Genomic DNA, 19,230 nt, shown 5'->3' on the forward strand with positions numbered 1-19,230 from the left:
ATGAGCTCTTAAATGTCCTGTAAAATAAAAAACAGTACATTCTCTTAAATTGAGTTGTATTTGCATAAATAATTGCAAAATTTGACAATTAGCAGTATAAAAAAAGGAACAATCTCAAGCAATTATAAACCATGAGCTATATATTGTCTATCAATATATAAATTAAAAACTTGGTTTTTCAACATTTCAAAAACAGTGGCTATAACACCTAATTCAATTATTTGTGCTGAAGCTGGGGGAAACTCAAGAGAATGAACATATGATCCAACGACATATACTGCTTTCCCGTTAGATGAGTTGTCTGTAAATACAGTAAGCACATTCTCTATTGGCTACATGTATAAGTTTACAGGAAATGCAAAAGCATGCATGTGGAGAGCGGGTGTGGTGGCAATCCCAAGATGGCACCCAGGACTGCTGCCAAGTCTTATGACTAGCACCTGACTTCCTCATACGCCCAAAAGTAAGCCATGCCCATCATGAGAGCTGCGCAGGTGCACCATGACACAAGATCAGGCCATTTGGCGTGGACCTATGAACTGAGACTACGTAGACTGGACTGATGGGGCGTGGTTACTGGTTTTTTATTAGGGAGTGTGCTTGGGGGTGGGAGATTGCTGCTTGCATGCAGAAAGAAAGGTTCCTGAATAAACTGCTTTGAGAAGAACGTGGTGGTGTCTCCTTTCTGTGGGACTGAGACGGAGACAAGTGGTGGCTCGTACAGGGACATTCATTCAGAACTCATTGCAGTCAGGGTGGCTAGCCGGTAAGTTCCCAGGTAAGTGGGACAAGCTACGCTCTCGGGTTGAGACTATAAGGTTCCCGGTTTTGGGACAAGTTGCACCAAGCACAATGGGGAACTCGACCTCTGCTCAGACAGTTCGCCAGGCCCTCAAGGATGTGTTGAAAGCGAAAGGATTCGGGCTAAAGAAAGACATAGTGGAGAATTTTTTTTTTTTTGGTTCTTTTTTGGGGACCGAACCCAGGGCCTTGCGCTTCCTAGGCAAGCGCTCTACCACTGAGCTAAATCCCCAACCCCGAGAATTTTTTAAAAGCAGTGGACCAGGTTGCTCCATGGTTTCCTGTAACAGGACACCTGACGATGCCCAGTTGGGAAAAATTGGGGAAAGACTTGAGGTTTGCCAAGGAGCAGGGGGTTTTACAAAAGGAGTAATGCCAGTATGGAAATTAGTGAAAAATTGCATAGGAGACGAGGAAAGATGTGGTGCAGAGCTAAAAAAGGGCAATGAGGCGATAAGTCAGGTTAGAGAGGAACGCTCCCAAAAATCGGAGACCGAGGGAACTTCTAGCGAGGGAGATATGTCGGAAGACGATCTGGAGAGCATTGCTGACAGTTTAGAGAAAGTAAAATTGAAGGTAGAGCCATCAGCTTTGGGGCCGCCTCATCCACCGCTGTATGCTCCGGGCGGGGCAGAGGGACGTAGTCTACACCTGGAAACCTGGAGGGAACTGTAAGCCCAATGCTTCCCTGTATTTCAGGATGCGTAGGGCAATCGCACACATGAGTCGCTGGACTGGAAGATTGTCCAAAGACTGGCCGAAGGAGTTTGTGCATACGGTGTTACCGCTGCTTATGTAGTGGCGCAGTTAGAATCCTTACATCGCTTTTGTATGACTCCCAGCGATTGGCAGAATCTGGCTTGTGCCTGTCTGACATCAGGCCAGTATTTGGACTGGAAGGCATACTTTATTGAGTTTGCCGCCGAGCAGGCTGTGGTCAACGCTCGTAACGGGCAGCAAGTTTGGGATCAGGACATGTTGCTAGGACAAGGGAGATTTGCGGCAGCTCAGATCAATTATCCTCTTCAAGTATATGAACAAATCAACGCCATAGGGACCAGGGCATGGAAATCCCTTCCTAATAGAGGAGAGGTGAGCGGAAACTTGACTAAGATCATCCAGGGACCCACCGAGCCCTTTGCAGATTACGTGGCTTGTATGGTGGAGGCGGGAGGCTGGGTTTTTGGGGATCCTGATACCGCCATGCCACTGTTGAAACAGCTTATCTTTGAGCAGTGTACTAAAGAGTGCAGACAAGCTATTACTCCATATAAGGGAAAAGGCTTAGAGGTGTGGATGAGGCTCTGCAGGGACTTGGGGGGGGGGCTTTGTCTAATTCAGGGTTGGCTGCTGCCGTCATGCAGATGTCCCAAAAAGACTAATAACTGCTTTAAATGTGGGCAGCCTGGCCATATGAGGCGCCAATGCCCACAACTAAAAGGAACAGGGGATCAATGGCCTAAGATGCATGGACTATGCCCCAAATGCAGAAAAGGTAATCACTGGGCCAATGAGTGCCGGTCGGTTAAGGACATTCACAGGCAGCCACTTAATACCGGTACCCGGCCAAAAAACTTGAGGAGGGGTCCCCAACCCCAGGGCCTGCAAATATATGGGGCGGTGTCAGAAGGATGGCCCAACCTGAATCCTCCAATGCACTGGGGCCACCCTGGAGAGCAACAAAAGGAAGTGCAGGACTTGACCTCAGTTCCACCACCAGACTCATATTAACCCCCCAAATGGGACTCAATTAGTGGATACAGATTTAAGGGCCCTTTACCTGCTGATACAGTGGGATTGATTTTAGGAAGAAGCTCTGTTACCATGCAAGGGTTAATAATTCATCCCGGGGTGATTGATCCGGATTTTACCGGACAGGTTAAAATAATGGTGTCTTCCCCTAGAGGCATCATTGAGATATCTCCTGGGGAGAGGATAGCTCAATTGTTCCTTTTACCTAGCTATCACTCTAAATTTCCTGCTAAAGATTTGGAATGAGGAAGTAAGGGCTTTGGCTCAACTGGGGTCTCTAACATCTTTTGCTCCTTGGACCTTGACACCCGGCCACTGTTAAAACTGTCTATTGAAGGGAAATCCACATCCAGCCTCTTAGATACTGGTGCTGATTGTAGTATCATCAGCATCAAGGATTGGCCCACTGGGTGGCCAAGACAACAGTCTGAGCAAACACTGAGAGGACTAGGATATGCTCAAATGCTGGAAATGAGCTCTCATATCCTACATTGGAAGGATGACGAGGGACATTCTGGTGAGTTTCAACCATATGTATTGGCCGTTCCAGTGTCCTTATGGGGTCGTGACCTGATGAAAGAAATGGGCTTTATTTTAACTAATGAAGGGCGCTACAGCACGCAGGCCCCAGATATGATGATGGGAATGGGCTATGTCCCTGGAAGGGGGCTAGGCCGCTCTTTTACAGGGCAGAGCCTCCCCTGTGACAGTCCACAAAAAGACTGATCGTGGCAGGCTGGGTTTTTCATAGGGGCCATTGAGGGAGTTTTACCCATTACATGGAAAACTGAGGATCCGGTGTGGGTTCCTCAGTGGCCACTTCCCTCAGAAAAGTTGAATGCTGCCCAGGAATTGGTACAAGAACAGCTAGAATTGGGCCATATACGCCCTTCTACTTCCCCCTGGAATACTCCTATATTTGTTATAAAGAAAAAATCAGGGAAATGGAGACTTTTACATGACTTGAGAGAAATAGACAAATGGTTTTGATGGGCTCGGTACAGAGAGGGCTGCCATTGCCGTCTTCTTTGCCCAAAAATTGGCCTATAATAGTTTTAGATATTAAAGATTGTTTTTTTTTCTCAATTCCTTTGCATCAGAATGATATGGTTAGGTTTTCCTTCACTGTTCCTTCTCAAAATCATGAAGAGCCTGATAAAAGGTTTGAGTGGACGGTTCTGCCACAGGGTATGGCAAATACTCCTACTACGTGTCAACTATATGTTGATACAGCCTTAAAAGAGGTTAGACAGAGGCTTCCTAAGGTGAAATGTTATCATTACATGGATGACATCCTTATTGCAGCTCCCAGAGAGGAGTTGCTTGATGAGGCGTACAGCTGCATGGTTGCACAGTTAAGGGAAAGGAACTTGGTTGTGTCCCCGGAAAAGGTTCAAAAGGACCTGGTAGTAAATTATTTAGGGACAAAAATAACTACAAACTCGGTGTCCCCTCAAAAGATCCACATTCGCACTGATAAATTATGTACATTAAATGATTTTCAAAAATTATTGGGAGACATTCAGTGGGTCCATAATGTTGAAAAGAAAACTCAATTTTCAACAGTATATACAATCCATTCTCACTAAAATCAATACCAAGTGCATTACTTTCATGTTACAAAGTTTGGCTGCCAGTTCTTAAACATGAATGCAGGGCAGTGCAACTTTTAATGCCTCATTAAAGAGACATTGTCTCAAATCCTATGTTTTATAAGTTTGGTTTCTAGAATAGTAATTACACAAAATATTATCCTAATTTAGAGATGTTGCCCCACCCCCACCCCTGTGGGATAAGTTGCTTTGCTAGCTTGTTGCCCAAGGCTGTAGCACACAATGTAGCAGCTGTGGTTAAAACAGCCAAAAAACAAAGTTCTGAGTCATTTCCGTGTTCCTGTTTTTTATCCTGAGAACAGTAAACCTGTTTTTCCACTGTGCTTCCAGGGTTTTTCCACCAAGGGCTAAGACTGCATATATAGCTGCCTGGAACCTTGACTAAATGGCATTCTCTCAGCATGAAAGACACAGTCTGTGTCTTGTTAACTTCCCCAGGCCTACACGAGGTTCTTGGTTCTGTGGTGGAGCAGGCGCCTTCAAAGAGATGTCTTTAGAGAGCTTTTTCTCTGGGTTGGCTCATGCCCCATGTTGTTTAGAATGACTCCAACCCTGAGTTACCAGTTCTAAGCTAACTATCTGTTACCAATGTTACAAATTTTTAATCATAGCCATTAATTTACAAGCCAAAACTCTCTAACCAAGACATGCACAGCATATTTGTACTTTAAAGACCAGTTAGAAATGAACATGTGTGGCTACACACATTTACTTATTTAAACCAGACAAAATTTTCTTACCTTTTATAGGTGTAATTTCAAGAGAGTACCTTGTCACCTGCCGAACCCAATAAACACAATCACAAGAGATTTTTCTAGGAAAAACAGTCATCATTTTCCTTTCCATAGAAGCCTAGAAGCTGCTGGGTTTTGTAGATAATCAGCTCCTGGCAGGGCTTCTCCATGTGTGCCTGACTCCAAGCTACAGGTTACAGGTGCAGGGCGCCAAAGTTTATCAGTTTTTGCTGTGCAAATTGAGTCAGTCTCTCTCTCTCTCTCTCTCTCTCTCTCTCTCTCTCTCTCTCCCTCTCTCTCTCCCTCTCCCTCACCCCCTCCCTGTCCCCCTCCCCCTCCTCCTCCCTGTCTGTCTCGATCTCCCTCTGTTTCTCATGTCTCTCTCTGTTGGTGCTTGCACGACACGAGAATGCCAAATCTTTCTTAAATTTTTTTTTTATTTACGATTTATTTATTTATTTTCACTGTAGATCTCCTTAGATACACCAGAAGAGGACAGCAGATCCCATTAACTCAGGGCCTTTGGAAGAGCAGTCAGTGTTCTTAACCACTGAGCCATCTCTCCAGCCCCAAATCTTTTGCTTTATTCACCGAATATATACCCCAAGTTCACCAGGTGGAAAATTCCAGGAAGCACAGTGGGAAAACCAGCTTAAACCCTCAAAACAAAGACCAAAGAACAAAAGACAGGAACCTGGTACAAGGCCAGGGCGTTCCTTTGTTAGAAACAAAAGGCTTCTACAAGCAACAGCAGGGCTTCAGCAGAGGCCAAACACTGTAGGGGGCCCAGGGGGTCCTCTCTCCTCCCTCTCTCCCCCCTCTTTTTCTCTCTCCCTCTCTCCAAGTTAAAACTACGTCAAGGGGTGGACAGCCAGCAGATAAAAGTTTTAACCATTCTTTCTCTTCAACATGAGGCACAGAGAACAATCAAAACGAAATGAAAACACAGACATAAACTGACAGACATGGACAGATTGCTGCACAATAAACAGAGGGAAGAGAACTACATGTGTCACCAAAGGGAGCCAGATATCCTACTTAAGAGACCTAGAACCAGAACTAAGGATTTCTCCAGCAGGAACCAGAGAGGAGGCAAGGTCTCCTGACCTCCTCCTGTGTGCATAGAGCGCTGGAAAGCTCATTTCATTCATGTTAATTTTCCTTCTCTTTTGCCAAAGCTTCTGGCCGGGTGAGTTGTCCCCTGTCCTGAAACCCATTCTCTCTCTCATATCCAGGGTCTAACTCATGAGAATTCTGCCAGAGAAGGGAGAGGCACAGTGGCAGCTACTGATGGTTGCTCCCCAGCACCCAGCTTTTTTAACTTCACCAATTCCTCCTCAGCTTATCTAATTAATTCTTTCATTTTTTGAGACTCATGGCGAGGGTCTGAAGCGTCCCTGATTAAAGCCCACAAAGAAAGTATCATCTACCAGGACCTTTTCAGGTTCGTAAAGTGTAATGATGTTACGTTTATTCCTTTTTTTTTTTTTCAAGTTAGTATATTTACCGTTCCCTGCTCCTGGAACCATGGACAGAATGAGTCCACCTGGGCTAAATAGTTTTCCGATGTCTGTTTTTTGAACCCTGCTCCTCTCGCTTGAAGCAGTTGTTTTAAGCTGCGAACTCTCCATACTACCCCGCCCCATTTCACTGCTGCCGCAGGTTGAGTTCAGCGCTGGGCAGGTGCCGCCCCAGCCTATTGCTCCCCACCCCGCCCCGCCCCGCCCCGCCCCGCCCCAGTCGCCCAATGGCCTTTTGCTTTCACTTTGTTCCGTGCAGCTCCTCCTAAAGCAGCGCCTCTCAGCGGCTCTCTGTTTTTAGGTCTCTGTTGGGAGTGGTACCTGTAGCGGTCCGACAGCTTAAGGCGGAGCAGGGCTCACCGGAAAGGAGGAAAAGGGCGGGGGGGGGGTGGCGAGAGAAACCTACCTTTCGTGGGACGTGTATTTCACAGTCTCCCTAGTCTGCCAGGCTAAGGAGGTCACGCACAGAGACAGAGAAACAGAGAGACAAAAAGCACAAAATGTCTGGACTATATGGGAAGAGCTTTCGGGTGGGGGGGACCAGCCTCTGGGCTGAAAATTTCAGGGTACAAGGCAGGGTATGGCAACCATATCCTGTAACAGGTGGGGACTGCTTTGCTGTGTTAAATATGCATATCAGCCGCTTGTCCCAGGTCTGAATCCCAACAGCCACAAAACAAAAATCGTGTTCCCCCAAATCTCTCTTAATAACCTGGGCACCCTTCCGCTTGTGGGACAGATTGAGAACTCCACTGCAAGTTGAGTAACGAGCTACGCGAGCAGGAGGAAGAGCCTACTGAGTGCTGTAAGAGGAACTCGGGCTGAAGTCAAAACTTGGTGAGCACAGAGTCACTGCCCACAAAGGGGAGGAGCTGTGGGTCATCCCTGGGGCTGTGTGGGGAGACAGATGGGTAGGCAATTGGAGGACAAGTGCTATTGAAATGCAAATCCCTGCAGATCCGGAAAAGGTCTGTCCTTGCACTGGAAGCCTGGGTGGAGAACCTCTACACTGTGTCCCTTCAGCAAGCTCTAATCTTAAGGGTGGTGCTCATGTCACTCAAGATTCACTGGCCAATCAAAGCCTTGAGGCGGACCTGGCAGTCAGAAGAGGAGGCGGGTTCTTCTGGGTGCCGTGCGGCAGGCTTGAATGGTCTGCTTGAATGTGCTGTGATCTCTGTCCTGCGGCTGAATGCTGTGAAGTGTGCCCTGGCAAGCTCTGAAGCTGCGACATGGTGAGCACAGGATCACTGCCAACAACTGGGAGGAGTAGGGGGCTGGACAGTGAGAGCCGATGTGGTGTTTTCTTTTTCAGGGCAGGGTAGGAACCAGTGGCAAGATTCGGTCACCTGTGAGGTTCCTTGTGGTCCTAGCCATTCGCTGGATTACTTCACTATGGGGGTTGCATTTGTGCAGAGCATTTGGAAGAGTGGCTTGTGTGTAGAAAACATCCCTGGCATGAGGCTAAACTCAGAGAGCCCTAGTTTCTACAAGTTCTGTTAGCATGCACACAATAAGATGTATGATCCATTTGGAGTTAATCTTGTGGAGGTTGTAAAAGGCATCTCATGTGTTGGGTAGCGATCCAATATCAAACTGCGATGTAAAAGAGTAGAATTGATGATGTAAAGGATTTACTAATGCCTAGGAAATAGCAAGTCACACCAAGTAGAATTTAGCTGAGGGAGGACTGTCTCTAGAACACCCCACAGGTAAGCAGTATGCTAACCAGGCCTGTTCACCAGAATTGTCCAGAAATATGGCTCCAAGCCATAACAAAGGAAACAACTGATTTACTACCAGGCACCAAGCCCATCCCCATATCAAAGAGCAGGCCTCTTAACAAGATGCTCAATGGACATTACAGGATTATAGTCAACATTAGGCCCGGGTGTGCTTTAAAGGTTCAATTTTTTGTTCTTGAGAAAAGTATAGTTTTGCCACATGGGCAAGATGACACCTGGTGACAACCATTTGAAAAGGTAAAAAACTACTGTTGTGTTGAGCTCGGGCCCGACCAAGCAAGGCTTTCTTTCCCTGAGGTCCCCGTGTACTGAGAATGACATAGCTCCTGAAACCTAGAAACATGCTTAGCAGAGCCAGTAGCTGCCTGAGTCCTAGGCCTTGGGAGCTTTACCTAAGGCCCAGAGGTGTGGAGATAAAACAACTCCTCCTCCGATATCAGGAATAAGACTGGGAGAGCTGGTAGTGGTCTGGGGTTGCTTCAGATTCTGAGACTACAACTCTTCCTAGAATATGAGGTTGTGGTTATAGTCCCCAAGGCCACTATAGACTTGGTCAGTAATGTTTTTGAGATACACTGAGTTCCCCTTGTGCAGAACTGTTTGATTAGACTCTTCCTGAGTGTGTCCCATTGTATGATGGTTTCTGCTGACCTCATAGAAGTCTTCCATTTCCCTCAAGTAAGTAGTACGCGAGGTGGTGTTCTTAAGAAGCTTACTTAGCATAAGAAAGAACTTGTGCAAGTCCTCCCCACTGCAGCCAGGTCTGGGACCTTTCACTTGCTGTGTAAATTTCCCATCTGTCTAAGTGGCTAGACCTGCAGTCTCCGTCCATATTTAAATTGTTCAGAACATAACCTAGAACCTGAACCTAAAAGACCTAAGGGTGACAGCATACATGGAATGCAAAATCTGTCCTAGGTGGTCCCCAGCTCCGAAAAAAAGAACCAAAAAAACCCAAAAAAAACAAAAAAACAAACAAAAAAAACCCCCCAAAAACCTGTCCTAGGCTGGCTCCTCTTTTAGCATTAACCAGTGTAGCTGGTCTTTGCTACTTTGTGGTTTCTTCTTTTTCCACCACCCTTAAGCGCCCCCCCCCCACTACCTCACCCCCACCTCATTTCACCCCCTAGCTGGGAAAACAGCTCACAGACCCTGACTCACCTTGACCCTGTCAGGCAGGCACCCCCACCACCCACCCCCGCCTCTCTGCTGCAGAGAAGCAGGGACAAACTCTGCTTTTAGAAATGGGCAAACGACTCCTGACATTTCCTTTTAGATTTTTTTTTTTTTTTTTGACCACAGATACTAATAATCCACAACCAACCTTCCTAAAAGACCAACAACTCCAACCTGCCTCCCAGGGTCCTCACATTTATGTACCCTTCAAAAAAGTTCCCAGAATTCCAGATGTCACACCAACACAGAAATTCATAGCTAGCAAAACCATGTTCCTGCAAGAGCACTAGCAAACCATGGTTAGCAGCTGCAGACAGTCGGAAGCAGTCTCACCTTCTTACACCTGGGATTAAAATGAAAGCACATTCTTATAATATTTCTGTGTTTTTTAAAGAAACCAAAACTCCAGAATTCTCAAAAATGTCACTACAAACTAGAATTGGATACAAGCTATTATTAAGAGATTGTTTTAAATTGATCTTTTAATTGTGTGTGGAGTGATTTCTCCCTGGGAAGGCATATTCTACAACAGCTGCATCTTCAGCCTTTCATAAAAGAAGTTTCTGAGATAAGTAAGCTGTGTTAACTCAGGTCAGCTTGATCCCAATCTCTTCTTTCCCAAAGAAATGACCTTGCTTTTCTCTTGATTAAACATCCTAAATCTTTAAGTTAAAGGGGATATATCATAACAAAATCTTTTTTTTTTTTCTTTTTTTCGGAGCTGGGGACCGAACCCAGGGCCTTGTGCTTGCTAGGCAAGCACTCTACCACTGAGCTAAATCCCCAACCCCTTATAACAAAATCTTAAAATTACTCATTTGAGTCATGTAATTAACTGTCCATTGCAGCAATAGGAAAAAATATTTGCATGTGGAGCATAGCTTCTGTCTTCAGATCAGAGTAGGAGGAACAGTTTTCTGTGTGCACTTCGAGATGAAACAGGGTAGGGCAATGGCTATGTCACAGACGTAGGAGAGTCAGCTGCAGGGATCACCATTATGAAGACAGACCTGATTCAGACAGGGTGGTGATTTTGTAATTTCCCAGCATATATTTAGTTAATGGATATGAATGAAAACAGACCAGGTTGATGGGAGTACAATTTGGGGAGGTTGTGTTAAGCCAATTTAATGAATATTAAATACCTCTGTTAAGAATTCTCTGTTTAACCAGAGCTTCCAGGGACTAAGCCACTACCCAAAGACTATACATGGACTGACCCTGGGCTCTAACCTCATAGGTAGCAATGAATAGCCTAGTAAGAGCACCAGTGGAAGGGGAAGCCCTTGATCCTGCCAAGACTGGACCCCCAGTGAATGGGATTGTTTGGGGGAGGGCAGCAATGGGGGGAGGATGGGGAGGGGAACACCCATGTAGAAAGGGGGTGGGGGGGTTAGGGGATGTTGGCCTGGAAACTGGGAAAGGTAATAACATTTGAAATGTAAATAAGAAATACCCAATTTAATAAAGATGGAAGGAAAAAAAAAGAATTCTCTGTTTAGATCTATACCCCATTTTTTAACTGAAATTTTTGCTTTGGAAAGTAATTTCTTGAGGTGTATATATATATCCTCTATAGGATATGGATTTAGTTTTAAAAAAATCTTTTCCCATTCCTTAGGCTGCCTCTTTGTCTAATTGATTAGGTTTTTGCCACTTCTAATCTATTTTCTATTATTGGCAAAGAGGAGAAACAGAATGCATGGGATGAGTGTTAACCTGTAATTTCTTTGATTTTTGATTATAGTCTTGTAGTTCATGTTTAAAAGACTTATATGTCTTTGTGTCTCCTTTTATTTGTGGTGCCTTCTATGTTGTGTGATTTTATTCACTATAATCTAATTATATTATTGTTTCTCTGGAAAATGATAGACCACCTATTTTTGTCTTCTGAAATTTTACTATGTTAGGAGTTTCTTGAGTTTTTGGTAGTTTGGGAAACAGTTTTAGTTTCTTCTTCCTGATCCTGAAGGCTTGCCTCTTCTCATTTCTTGGCAAATCTGTGTTTTCCAGTTGTTGCATCATCAATTTTGGGTTTTTTTGCTACGTAAGTGATTGATATGGTTTAAAATTTGATTTGGGTTTTTAAGACTTTCTGGTATATTATTGTCTCTGTCTTAATTAGCTTCAGTTGTCAACATTTTAGAGCCTACAGTCATTTGAGGGTGTCTCCCCCATCAGCATGGCTGGACGCTGTGCCAGTGAGAGATTTTGTTGTGGTGATTGATATGGGAAGGCTCTTCCACTGAGAGTGGCAGGGTTCCTAAGCAAGTGGGCCAAGGCTGGATAAGAGAGCTGGCTGAGTATGATACAGGGACCAAGCAAGTGGGCAAGCCAGGAAACAATGTTTGTCTGTTTGCCTTACTTTCTTGAAGCATGAGTTTTTATCCTAAGCTCTCAAAATGATGGATTGTGATCTGACAGAACCAAACAAGTGAACCTTTTAGAACCAGGTTAGAGGATTCAATTACAGCAGCAGAGTAGCAAGTTAGAACAACACCACCAAGAAAGAAAGGAAGGAAGAAAGGAAGAAAGAAAGGAAATGCAAAAAGTAATTCTGTTGCTGGACAGAAACTGGGAATGTTCTCCTTTGGAGGAATGTGGAAAATATCAGGACTTGAGATGGCAAACCGCATAGAAAGCTATACTTAGAGCTTAGTAAGCTGTTTTTATAGCACCTGAAAGATCAGAATATTGCTGATAAAGCGACAGAAGTTGAGGTCATAGGATTTCAGTTGAATAGATTCCATTGACAATTTAGCTAGATGTCATTTGTGTGGTTATTTTGACCCCAAATCTTTCTTATTCTGTCCATGCCCCGAAAAATTGAGTAAGGCAGAATTAAAAAATAATGGGCTGAATTATTTGATGGAATGTCGAATCTTTTGGATGGTTATTACCAGTGATTCATTCAGGACTACAATGAAAGGAAAAAAAGAAAGAGACAAGTGGAGCAGAGATTAATGCAAGTCTGTGGTTTGTAGAGAAAACCAGCATTGGGTAGTTTCAAATGGGAGCCAAATGCTGAAACAAAAGCGGGAATTTTCAAAGAGATTATCACTGTCTTAGTTAAGGTCTTATTGCTGTGAACAGACACTATGACCAATGTAAGTTTTATAAGGACAGCATTTAATTGGGGCTGGTTTACAGGTTCAGAGGTTCAGTCCATTATCATCAAGGTGGGAACTTGGCAGCCTTGCTGCATCCAGGTAGACACGGTGCAGGAGGAGCTGAGTTCTACATCTTCACCTGAAGGAAGCCAACTGTCTAAGCACCCTCAGGCAGCTAGGAGGAGAGTCTCCAAGCCCACCCCCACAGTGACACAGGACCTCCCACAAGGCCACACCTTCTAATAGTGCCACTCCCTGGGCCAAGCATATGCAAACCATCACAATCACCATTAAAGAGAAGGTCCTTTCAGGATTGAAAACCTAAGAAGATGTCCTAAGGGAAACACTCCCTGCTAAGCCTTCAATTAATGGAAGGAGTAAGCAAAGTGGTTTCTAGACCCAGGAAGGAACTTAATAAAAAACCTTCAACTGTGATCCAAGCATTGTAGGCTCCATCCCAGTACAGAATCCAAACTTGACAGGATCACCCAAGTTCTGGAAAGAAGAAAGATGCAATAGTTAAGGTCACAGATTCTTCCCCTGGGGTTTCAGTTCAGCACTGTTCCAGGCATCTGTGTTTGGCAGAGTCAGAGCCCCAGTGAGGGAGGACACAGAGTGCATTGCATGAACCTGTGAGGATGAAGCCTGAGTTGCATTTCGAGACCACAAGATGTTGAGATACCTAAGCTATGAGACACTTGCCATGGAGAGATGCATATAGGGAGTGGAAGAAACTCAACAGAGATGTATGAGAAGTTGCAGGGATAAGGTCATCTAAGCCTTTTGAAATTGATGCCCCCATGTGTCTGAGAGCTGCAGGATTTGGTGTTCGCCCTGCTGGGTTGCTTGTTTCGGTCCAATCTTCCCCTGCTATGTACACATTCCTATCTATTGGAATGGGAAGGGGTATTCCTTGCTGTTGTGTGTTGGAAAGATATAATTTGCTTTCTGATTTTACAAGATGTGGCAATTGAGAGATTGTTTTGAGTGTCAGAAGAGACTTCGAACATTTGAAGAGTGTAGGGGCTGCTGCAGACTGTTAGGGTCATTGAAGTTAAACTAAATGCATTTTCATCATGGATGACAATGAGCCTATAGTGACAAGGTTCAGAATGTAGTTGATTGAGTCAAAAAGCTCCTACGTAGAGTGATGTCTTTGAACAGTTGTCTCTCCTTTGTGGCTTTCTTTGGGGGAGCTTGTTATGTTAGGGTCCAAGAGTCACTGAAGGAAGACCCCAGACTCAAATAGTATGCAAAAGGAAAGAGCATTTTATTCTGCAGAATTCTAGTATGCAGGGGTCTACAATTCACTAGGATGGAGACAGACATGTGAATTTAAAGCCAATTAGGGTAATTTGATGGAGGAGTAGGCGACCTTTATCCTGATTGGTTGGCTCAATATCCAGGGGTATGGGTATCTTTGGGATTGGTCAAGGTTCTTGGGAATTTGGGCGACTTTCTGGAACTATTGCTGATTAACTATTCTTGGCTTAGGCTTGGCTCAGACAAGGTGGCAGGGGCAGCTCCTGGCAGCGCCTGATTGGCTGCCTGTGAGGGGTTTCCCTGGAATTGACTTGTTTTGGACTTTTCCAGTTCTGCAAAACAGAAACTTAGGCCTAGTCTCCCAAACTGCCAGTTTACAACCTGTCATGGAGTCAGCTTGGCTCTGGTCAACTCAGTCCTCTCAATAGAAGCTTTTGTAGGAGGAACCTTTCTAGATTGCTTATTGGGGATGAGAATTGAGTGTCTATAGACTCAACCCATTTCCTGTTTGTGTGTGTGTGTGTGTGTGTGTGTGTGTGTGTGTGTGTGTCTACTGTGTTGTGGTTGAAACTGATCAGCCAGCTTCCTTCTCATGTTGCCTTGCCTTCATTATAGATTCTATCCCTAAATCACATGAGACACAGTTGAAGCTATTGTTGTTCAGTCAGTGCTAAACTATTTTGTGAGCCTGGTGTTTTTATATTTTTCAGTTTGTTGTTTTTGTTGTTGTTTTTGAAGACAGAGTTTCTCTGTGAAGCCCTGGCTTTCCTGAAAATAGATGTGTAGACATGCAGGCCCCAAATTTAAAGGTCAGAATGCTGGGATTAAATGTGGACCACTGTGTCTGGCTTTGTCTTTGTTTTGATTTGTTTGTTTTTATATTATTGGCTGATAGTCCTGTAATGTAGGTTTTGGTACATGTCAAGCATATGCTATTGTGTTGATCTTCATCGATACTGTGAATTTTCAGATTTGACAGAGAGAATATTCTATTTCTCAGGATGCCCTGCATTCATGACTTTAATACTGCCTGAGCTTTACTGCCAAGATTTCTGAGTCATTGGATTACAGATGCATGATATTCTTCCTACCTGTTGTTTGTTTTGATTTTTTTAAATGAATCTGAGTATTTTGCCTGTGTGCATGAATATGTGTAGGTTGGTGTCATTATGCAGGTGAAGGCAGGTACAGGATAAAATGAGGCCTGTCATTGGACAAAGGAAGGATGGGTGGGAAAAAAGTTTTAGAGAGGCAGAAGAGGTGGGAGCAAGGAGTAGGGAACTGAGAGAACATGGCGGCGGATCTTAAGAGTCCTCTCTGCACATATTACAAGTTGTTATGACTATATTAAAGGAATGGATGTGTACAGGATTTTGTGTTGTCTAGATGGGCAAATTATATCATATCAATTGGATCAGAGGATATTGTGTGGTGTGTTCTTTCATGTGCCAACTTAATTGAGTTCAAGAGAATGGCAGGACACACCAGGCAGAATACACCCACCACAGAATTGGGATGGGTATGCCTGGTGTGGTGGAAATCAGCCAAGAAAGAGCTGTGAGTGAGAGTGGGGTGGCCTGACAGGGTGTCGTGTTGGAATGGCTCAAGGACAGTGGGTCAGAAAGTACTTGAGGGCAGCGTGGAGCCACTGAGATAAATTAGTGCAGTTCCAATGGCCTGTCAGAGCCAGAACTAGCAAGAGAGCACCCGCCAGGGTATATGCAGGAACTGGTTCCGCTTTATTTTTACCTCAACAAATATGCATGTCACGTATGCCTGGTCCCCATAGTAGTCAGAAAATGGCTTCAGAATCCCTGAACTTGGAGTAATGGATAGTTGTGAACCACCCTTGTAAGTACCGACAATTGAGCCAATTAACTTGCAAGACCAGCAAGAGCTCTTCACTGCTGAGCCATCTCCGGTCCTACGTTGCTTATTTAGGACACATTTACATTGCCAATATTTTCATCTGTCCATTTGTAATGCATTCAGGATTCTGAAAGATGAATACAGAACTGGAATGAATGTGTATTCTTTGTAAGAACTTCAGTAAAAACCTCTGAGTTCTTTCTTTCTTGTTTGTTTGATTGGTTTTTACAGGGGAGACAGGCTCTTAATATGTACTGGATAGACCATCCAACTCAATGATATACACCTGCCCCTGCCTCCTGAATGCTGGAATTAAAGGCATGAGCCAATATACTCAGCTTGCCCATCATTTTTATAAATAGTAATTGTTCATAACAATTACCCTGATGTGTGCTTCTCTCTCTCTCTCTCTCTCTCTTTCTCTCTCTCTCTCTGTTAATTAACATTTCTCTTGCAAGGCTATATCCTACTCAAAGAGCAAAGAAATGACAGAGGTGAACCTTCTAAGAAGACTTGATAATTACATTAGAATTTCTGCGTCAAGAAATAAGTTGGGGAAGCATCAGAATATACAAATATATTGTCGTTGAAGCATACATTTATAGTGATGTCAGTATCATGGTTTCTATTCTACCCATGTATGGGATATTTTAGGATGCAGTGACCTATGATGATGTGTATTTGAACTTCACTCAAGAAGAATGGGTTTTGCTGGATCCTTCACAGAAGAATCTCTACAAAGATGTGATGCTGGAGACCTATAGGAATCTCAGTGCTATAGGTGAGATAGTGAATTTCCTTCCACTTTTTAAGAGAACAACTGTTTTTTGTTACTAATGCTTTTCTGTAATTTCAATTGATAGTGAGGAAGAATGAGGTGAATAAATCAGGTTCACTAAAGATAGTAACTTAAATTTTGCCTAGTTTCTAATAATATATCTTACATTTTCTGGTACTATATTTTAGGCTACTATTGGGAAGGCCATAATATTGAAGATCATTGTCAAAGTTCCAGAAGTCATGGAAGGTAATTTTCATGTGCAAGTTTGTGTGAATATGCTCTGAAGAAATGTTAATGTGTCCCGGAAGTTTTAAAGAAAAGCAACACTGTAAAAAAGGCACTTCTTTAAGTGTATTGATTATTATTAAGTTCTCACAAATCCATGTACCTCAATGTCAGCTGTCTGATTATATTTACAAGGCATTCCTCTAAGAAAGAAGAAAAAAGAAGCAATGCCTTAACAGATATTACCATTTGAATCATAGCCACATTACAGCTACTCTGTAGAACTGCCAATCTAATTAGTCTCATACCACTCACATATTGCAAAAGATAGAGAGATAGATAGATACATACATAGATACATACATAGATGCATAGATACATATATAGATGCATTGATACTACATAGATATATAGATATACATAGAGATATAGATGTAGATAGACAATAGCTGAGAAGTACATGTTTCTAATAAGCAAATATTCCATAGTAAAGCTGATTACTCATATAGTAACACTGCTAAGTTTAAGTGAGAGGGTCAGTTTATGAGAGTCAAGAATATGGTTGGGGAGAAACCTTAATCCCTATACCACATGTTTATGATGAATAAAAATTCAAACTGTGTTAATGCAATGTGAAAATCTTTCATTTGTTGTTCTTTTATTAGGTATATCACAATGGATATAGCCATGTGAGCACAGGGATATTGAAAGAAGCAATGTACCTCTCTCTCTCCCACAACAATTAGAATTTATGTAGTAGTCGCCATTTGAGTAGACTTTCTCAGTGTGATACAAATTTATAATTAGTTGGTTTTCCAACTTCATTGGGAATATATCCATAAACCCACACTGTAGAAAATCCCTATGTGGAATGTGGAAATTCTTTTCTTTTTACTCTGGTTCACTTTGCCAATCTAGTATGCAAATGTGTATTTTACAATATAGGAAAATTTATGAATGTACTCAGTATGGTAAAGCTTTGAGCTCTTCCATTTCTCTTCAAATATGTGAAAAATCTCAGAGAAAAAGGATGCCGCAAATGTGAACCGTGTAATGACACTCTTACCATCACAGGTATCCCCAAAGATGCAAAAACAACCCAAATGAAGGGGGGAAACCATGAATGTAAACAAAGTGATAAAAGAGATCTGATTCCTCTTTACAATTAGACCAAATTGTAAAATTAATTCTTACAGATAAAAAGATTCATCGGTGTAATGAATGTGGTAAAGCTTTCACATATGCCAATTATCTTTGCAGGCATGAAAGGAGTCATCCTGGAGAGAAACCCTCTGAATACACTCATTGTGGTAAAGCTTTGGCATATCAGAGTCATCCTCAAAGGCGTGAAAGAATTCATACTGGAGAGAAGCCCTATGAAGGGATTCAGTATGATGAAGCCTTTGTACATCACAGTAGTCTCCAAATACATAAAGAAACGCACACTGAAGAGAACTCTTATGAATGTAACCAGTGTGGTAAAATCTTTGCACGTCGTTGTAATCTTCGAACACATAAAACAATACACACTGGAAAGAAACCCTACAAATGCGATCAGTGTGGTAAAGCCTTTGCACGAAAAAGTCATCTCAAAACGCATGGAATAACACATTCTGGAGAGAAACCTTACAGATGTGATCATTGTGGTAAAGCCTTTGCATATCATAGTTATCTCCAAGTACATAAAAGAATACATACTGGAGAGAGACCTTACAAATGTGATCAGTGTGGTAAAGCCTTTGGACATAGTTGTCATCTCCAAGTACATAGAAGAATACATACTGGAGAGAAGCCCTATGAGTGTAATCAGTGTGCTAAAGCCTTTGTAGGTCTGAGTGATCTTAAAAAACATGAAAGAACTCACACTGGAGAGAAGCCTTACAAATGTAATGAATGCGGTAGAGCCTTTGTGTGTAACTCTGGTCTCCAAATGCATAAAGCAACACATACTGGAATGAAGCCTTATGAATGTAAGCACTGTAGTAAATCCTTTGCCACTCATAGGCACCTTTACAATCATGAAAGAACTCATACTAGAGCATGTACGTTGATGTCTATATGGAGGTGAGGGCTGGCACAAGTAAAGCCGAGGCCTATAATCCGACAGTGAGAAAGTGGGGCTGGTACAGAGTTTTGGTAAGTGGGGAGAGAGGAAAAAGAAGGGAAGAACCAAGATGGAGGGCAGAGAAGGACGATTCAGATCCATGTGGCCTTAAATGGCCATAGGTAGTTAAGAATATTTCTTAAGGGATTTATTATAGGTCAAATTGGTATTATGTAGTGGGCAGTTTATATCTTTATCAATTGTGAGTTTATTGTGTGGATGTATTGTGGATTGAGAATTTAACATATAAATTTGATTACTAAACTGTAAGCTTTATTGAGTCTTGATTTTTAACGGGTTGCCGGGAATTATAGTATAACTATTAGGCGGCAGACGCTGGGGACGTAAACAGCTGGGGCAGACAGCTACGAGAGAAAAACCACTGCAGAAAGAAAGCCACGAGATAGGCAAGGTGGGCAGCGTCCCACCTTGGGAAGGAGATGGACAGAGCGTTTGCTGCCAGACTCGTCAGTAGCTTGAGACAGGAAGGAGCTTATCAGGTGAGACAGTTTGCTGACTGAGATGAGAGCACCTCCCAGA

At 43.2% G+C, this 19,230-nt stretch overlaps 1 protein-coding gene across 1 annotated transcript; it reads left to right on the top strand.

Moving 5' to 3' along the window:
• Positions 1-612: 612 nt before the first annotated feature.
• Zfp933l1 (zinc finger protein 933) lies at positions 613-18,957 on the top strand. Its single transcript, XM_087602054.1, has 6 exons — positions 613-766; positions 7,160-7,257; positions 7,378-7,652; positions 16,235-16,361; positions 16,547-16,607; positions 17,847-18,957. The coding sequence occupies exons 3-6, from the start codon at positions 7,650-7,652 to the stop codon at positions 18,652-18,654; spliced, it is 999 nt and encodes a 332-aa protein (XP_087458180.1). The 5' UTR covers positions 613-766; positions 7,160-7,257; positions 7,378-7,649; the 3' UTR covers positions 18,655-18,957.
• The last annotated feature ends 273 nt before the right edge of the window (positions 18,958-19,230 follow it).

Source organism: Rattus norvegicus, chromosome 1 (assembly GCF_021556685.1).
Source record: "Rattus norvegicus strain SHRSP/BbbUtx chromosome 1, alternate assembly SHRSP_T2T, whole genome shotgun sequence".
Taxonomy (NCBI): Eukaryota; Metazoa; Chordata; class Mammalia; order Rodentia; family Muridae; genus Rattus; species Rattus norvegicus.

Coding starts and splice junctions, on each gene's coding strand:
- Zfp933l1 (XM_087602054.1), top strand. Junction 16,362..16,546: donor TAGGAATCTCAGTGCTATAG/GTGAGATAGTGA, acceptor ACTATATTTTAG/GCTACTATTGGGAAGGCCAT. Junction 16,608..17,846: donor AGTTCCAGAAGTCATGGAAG/GTAATTTTCATG, acceptor TTATCTTTGCAG/GCATGAAAGGAGTCATCCTG.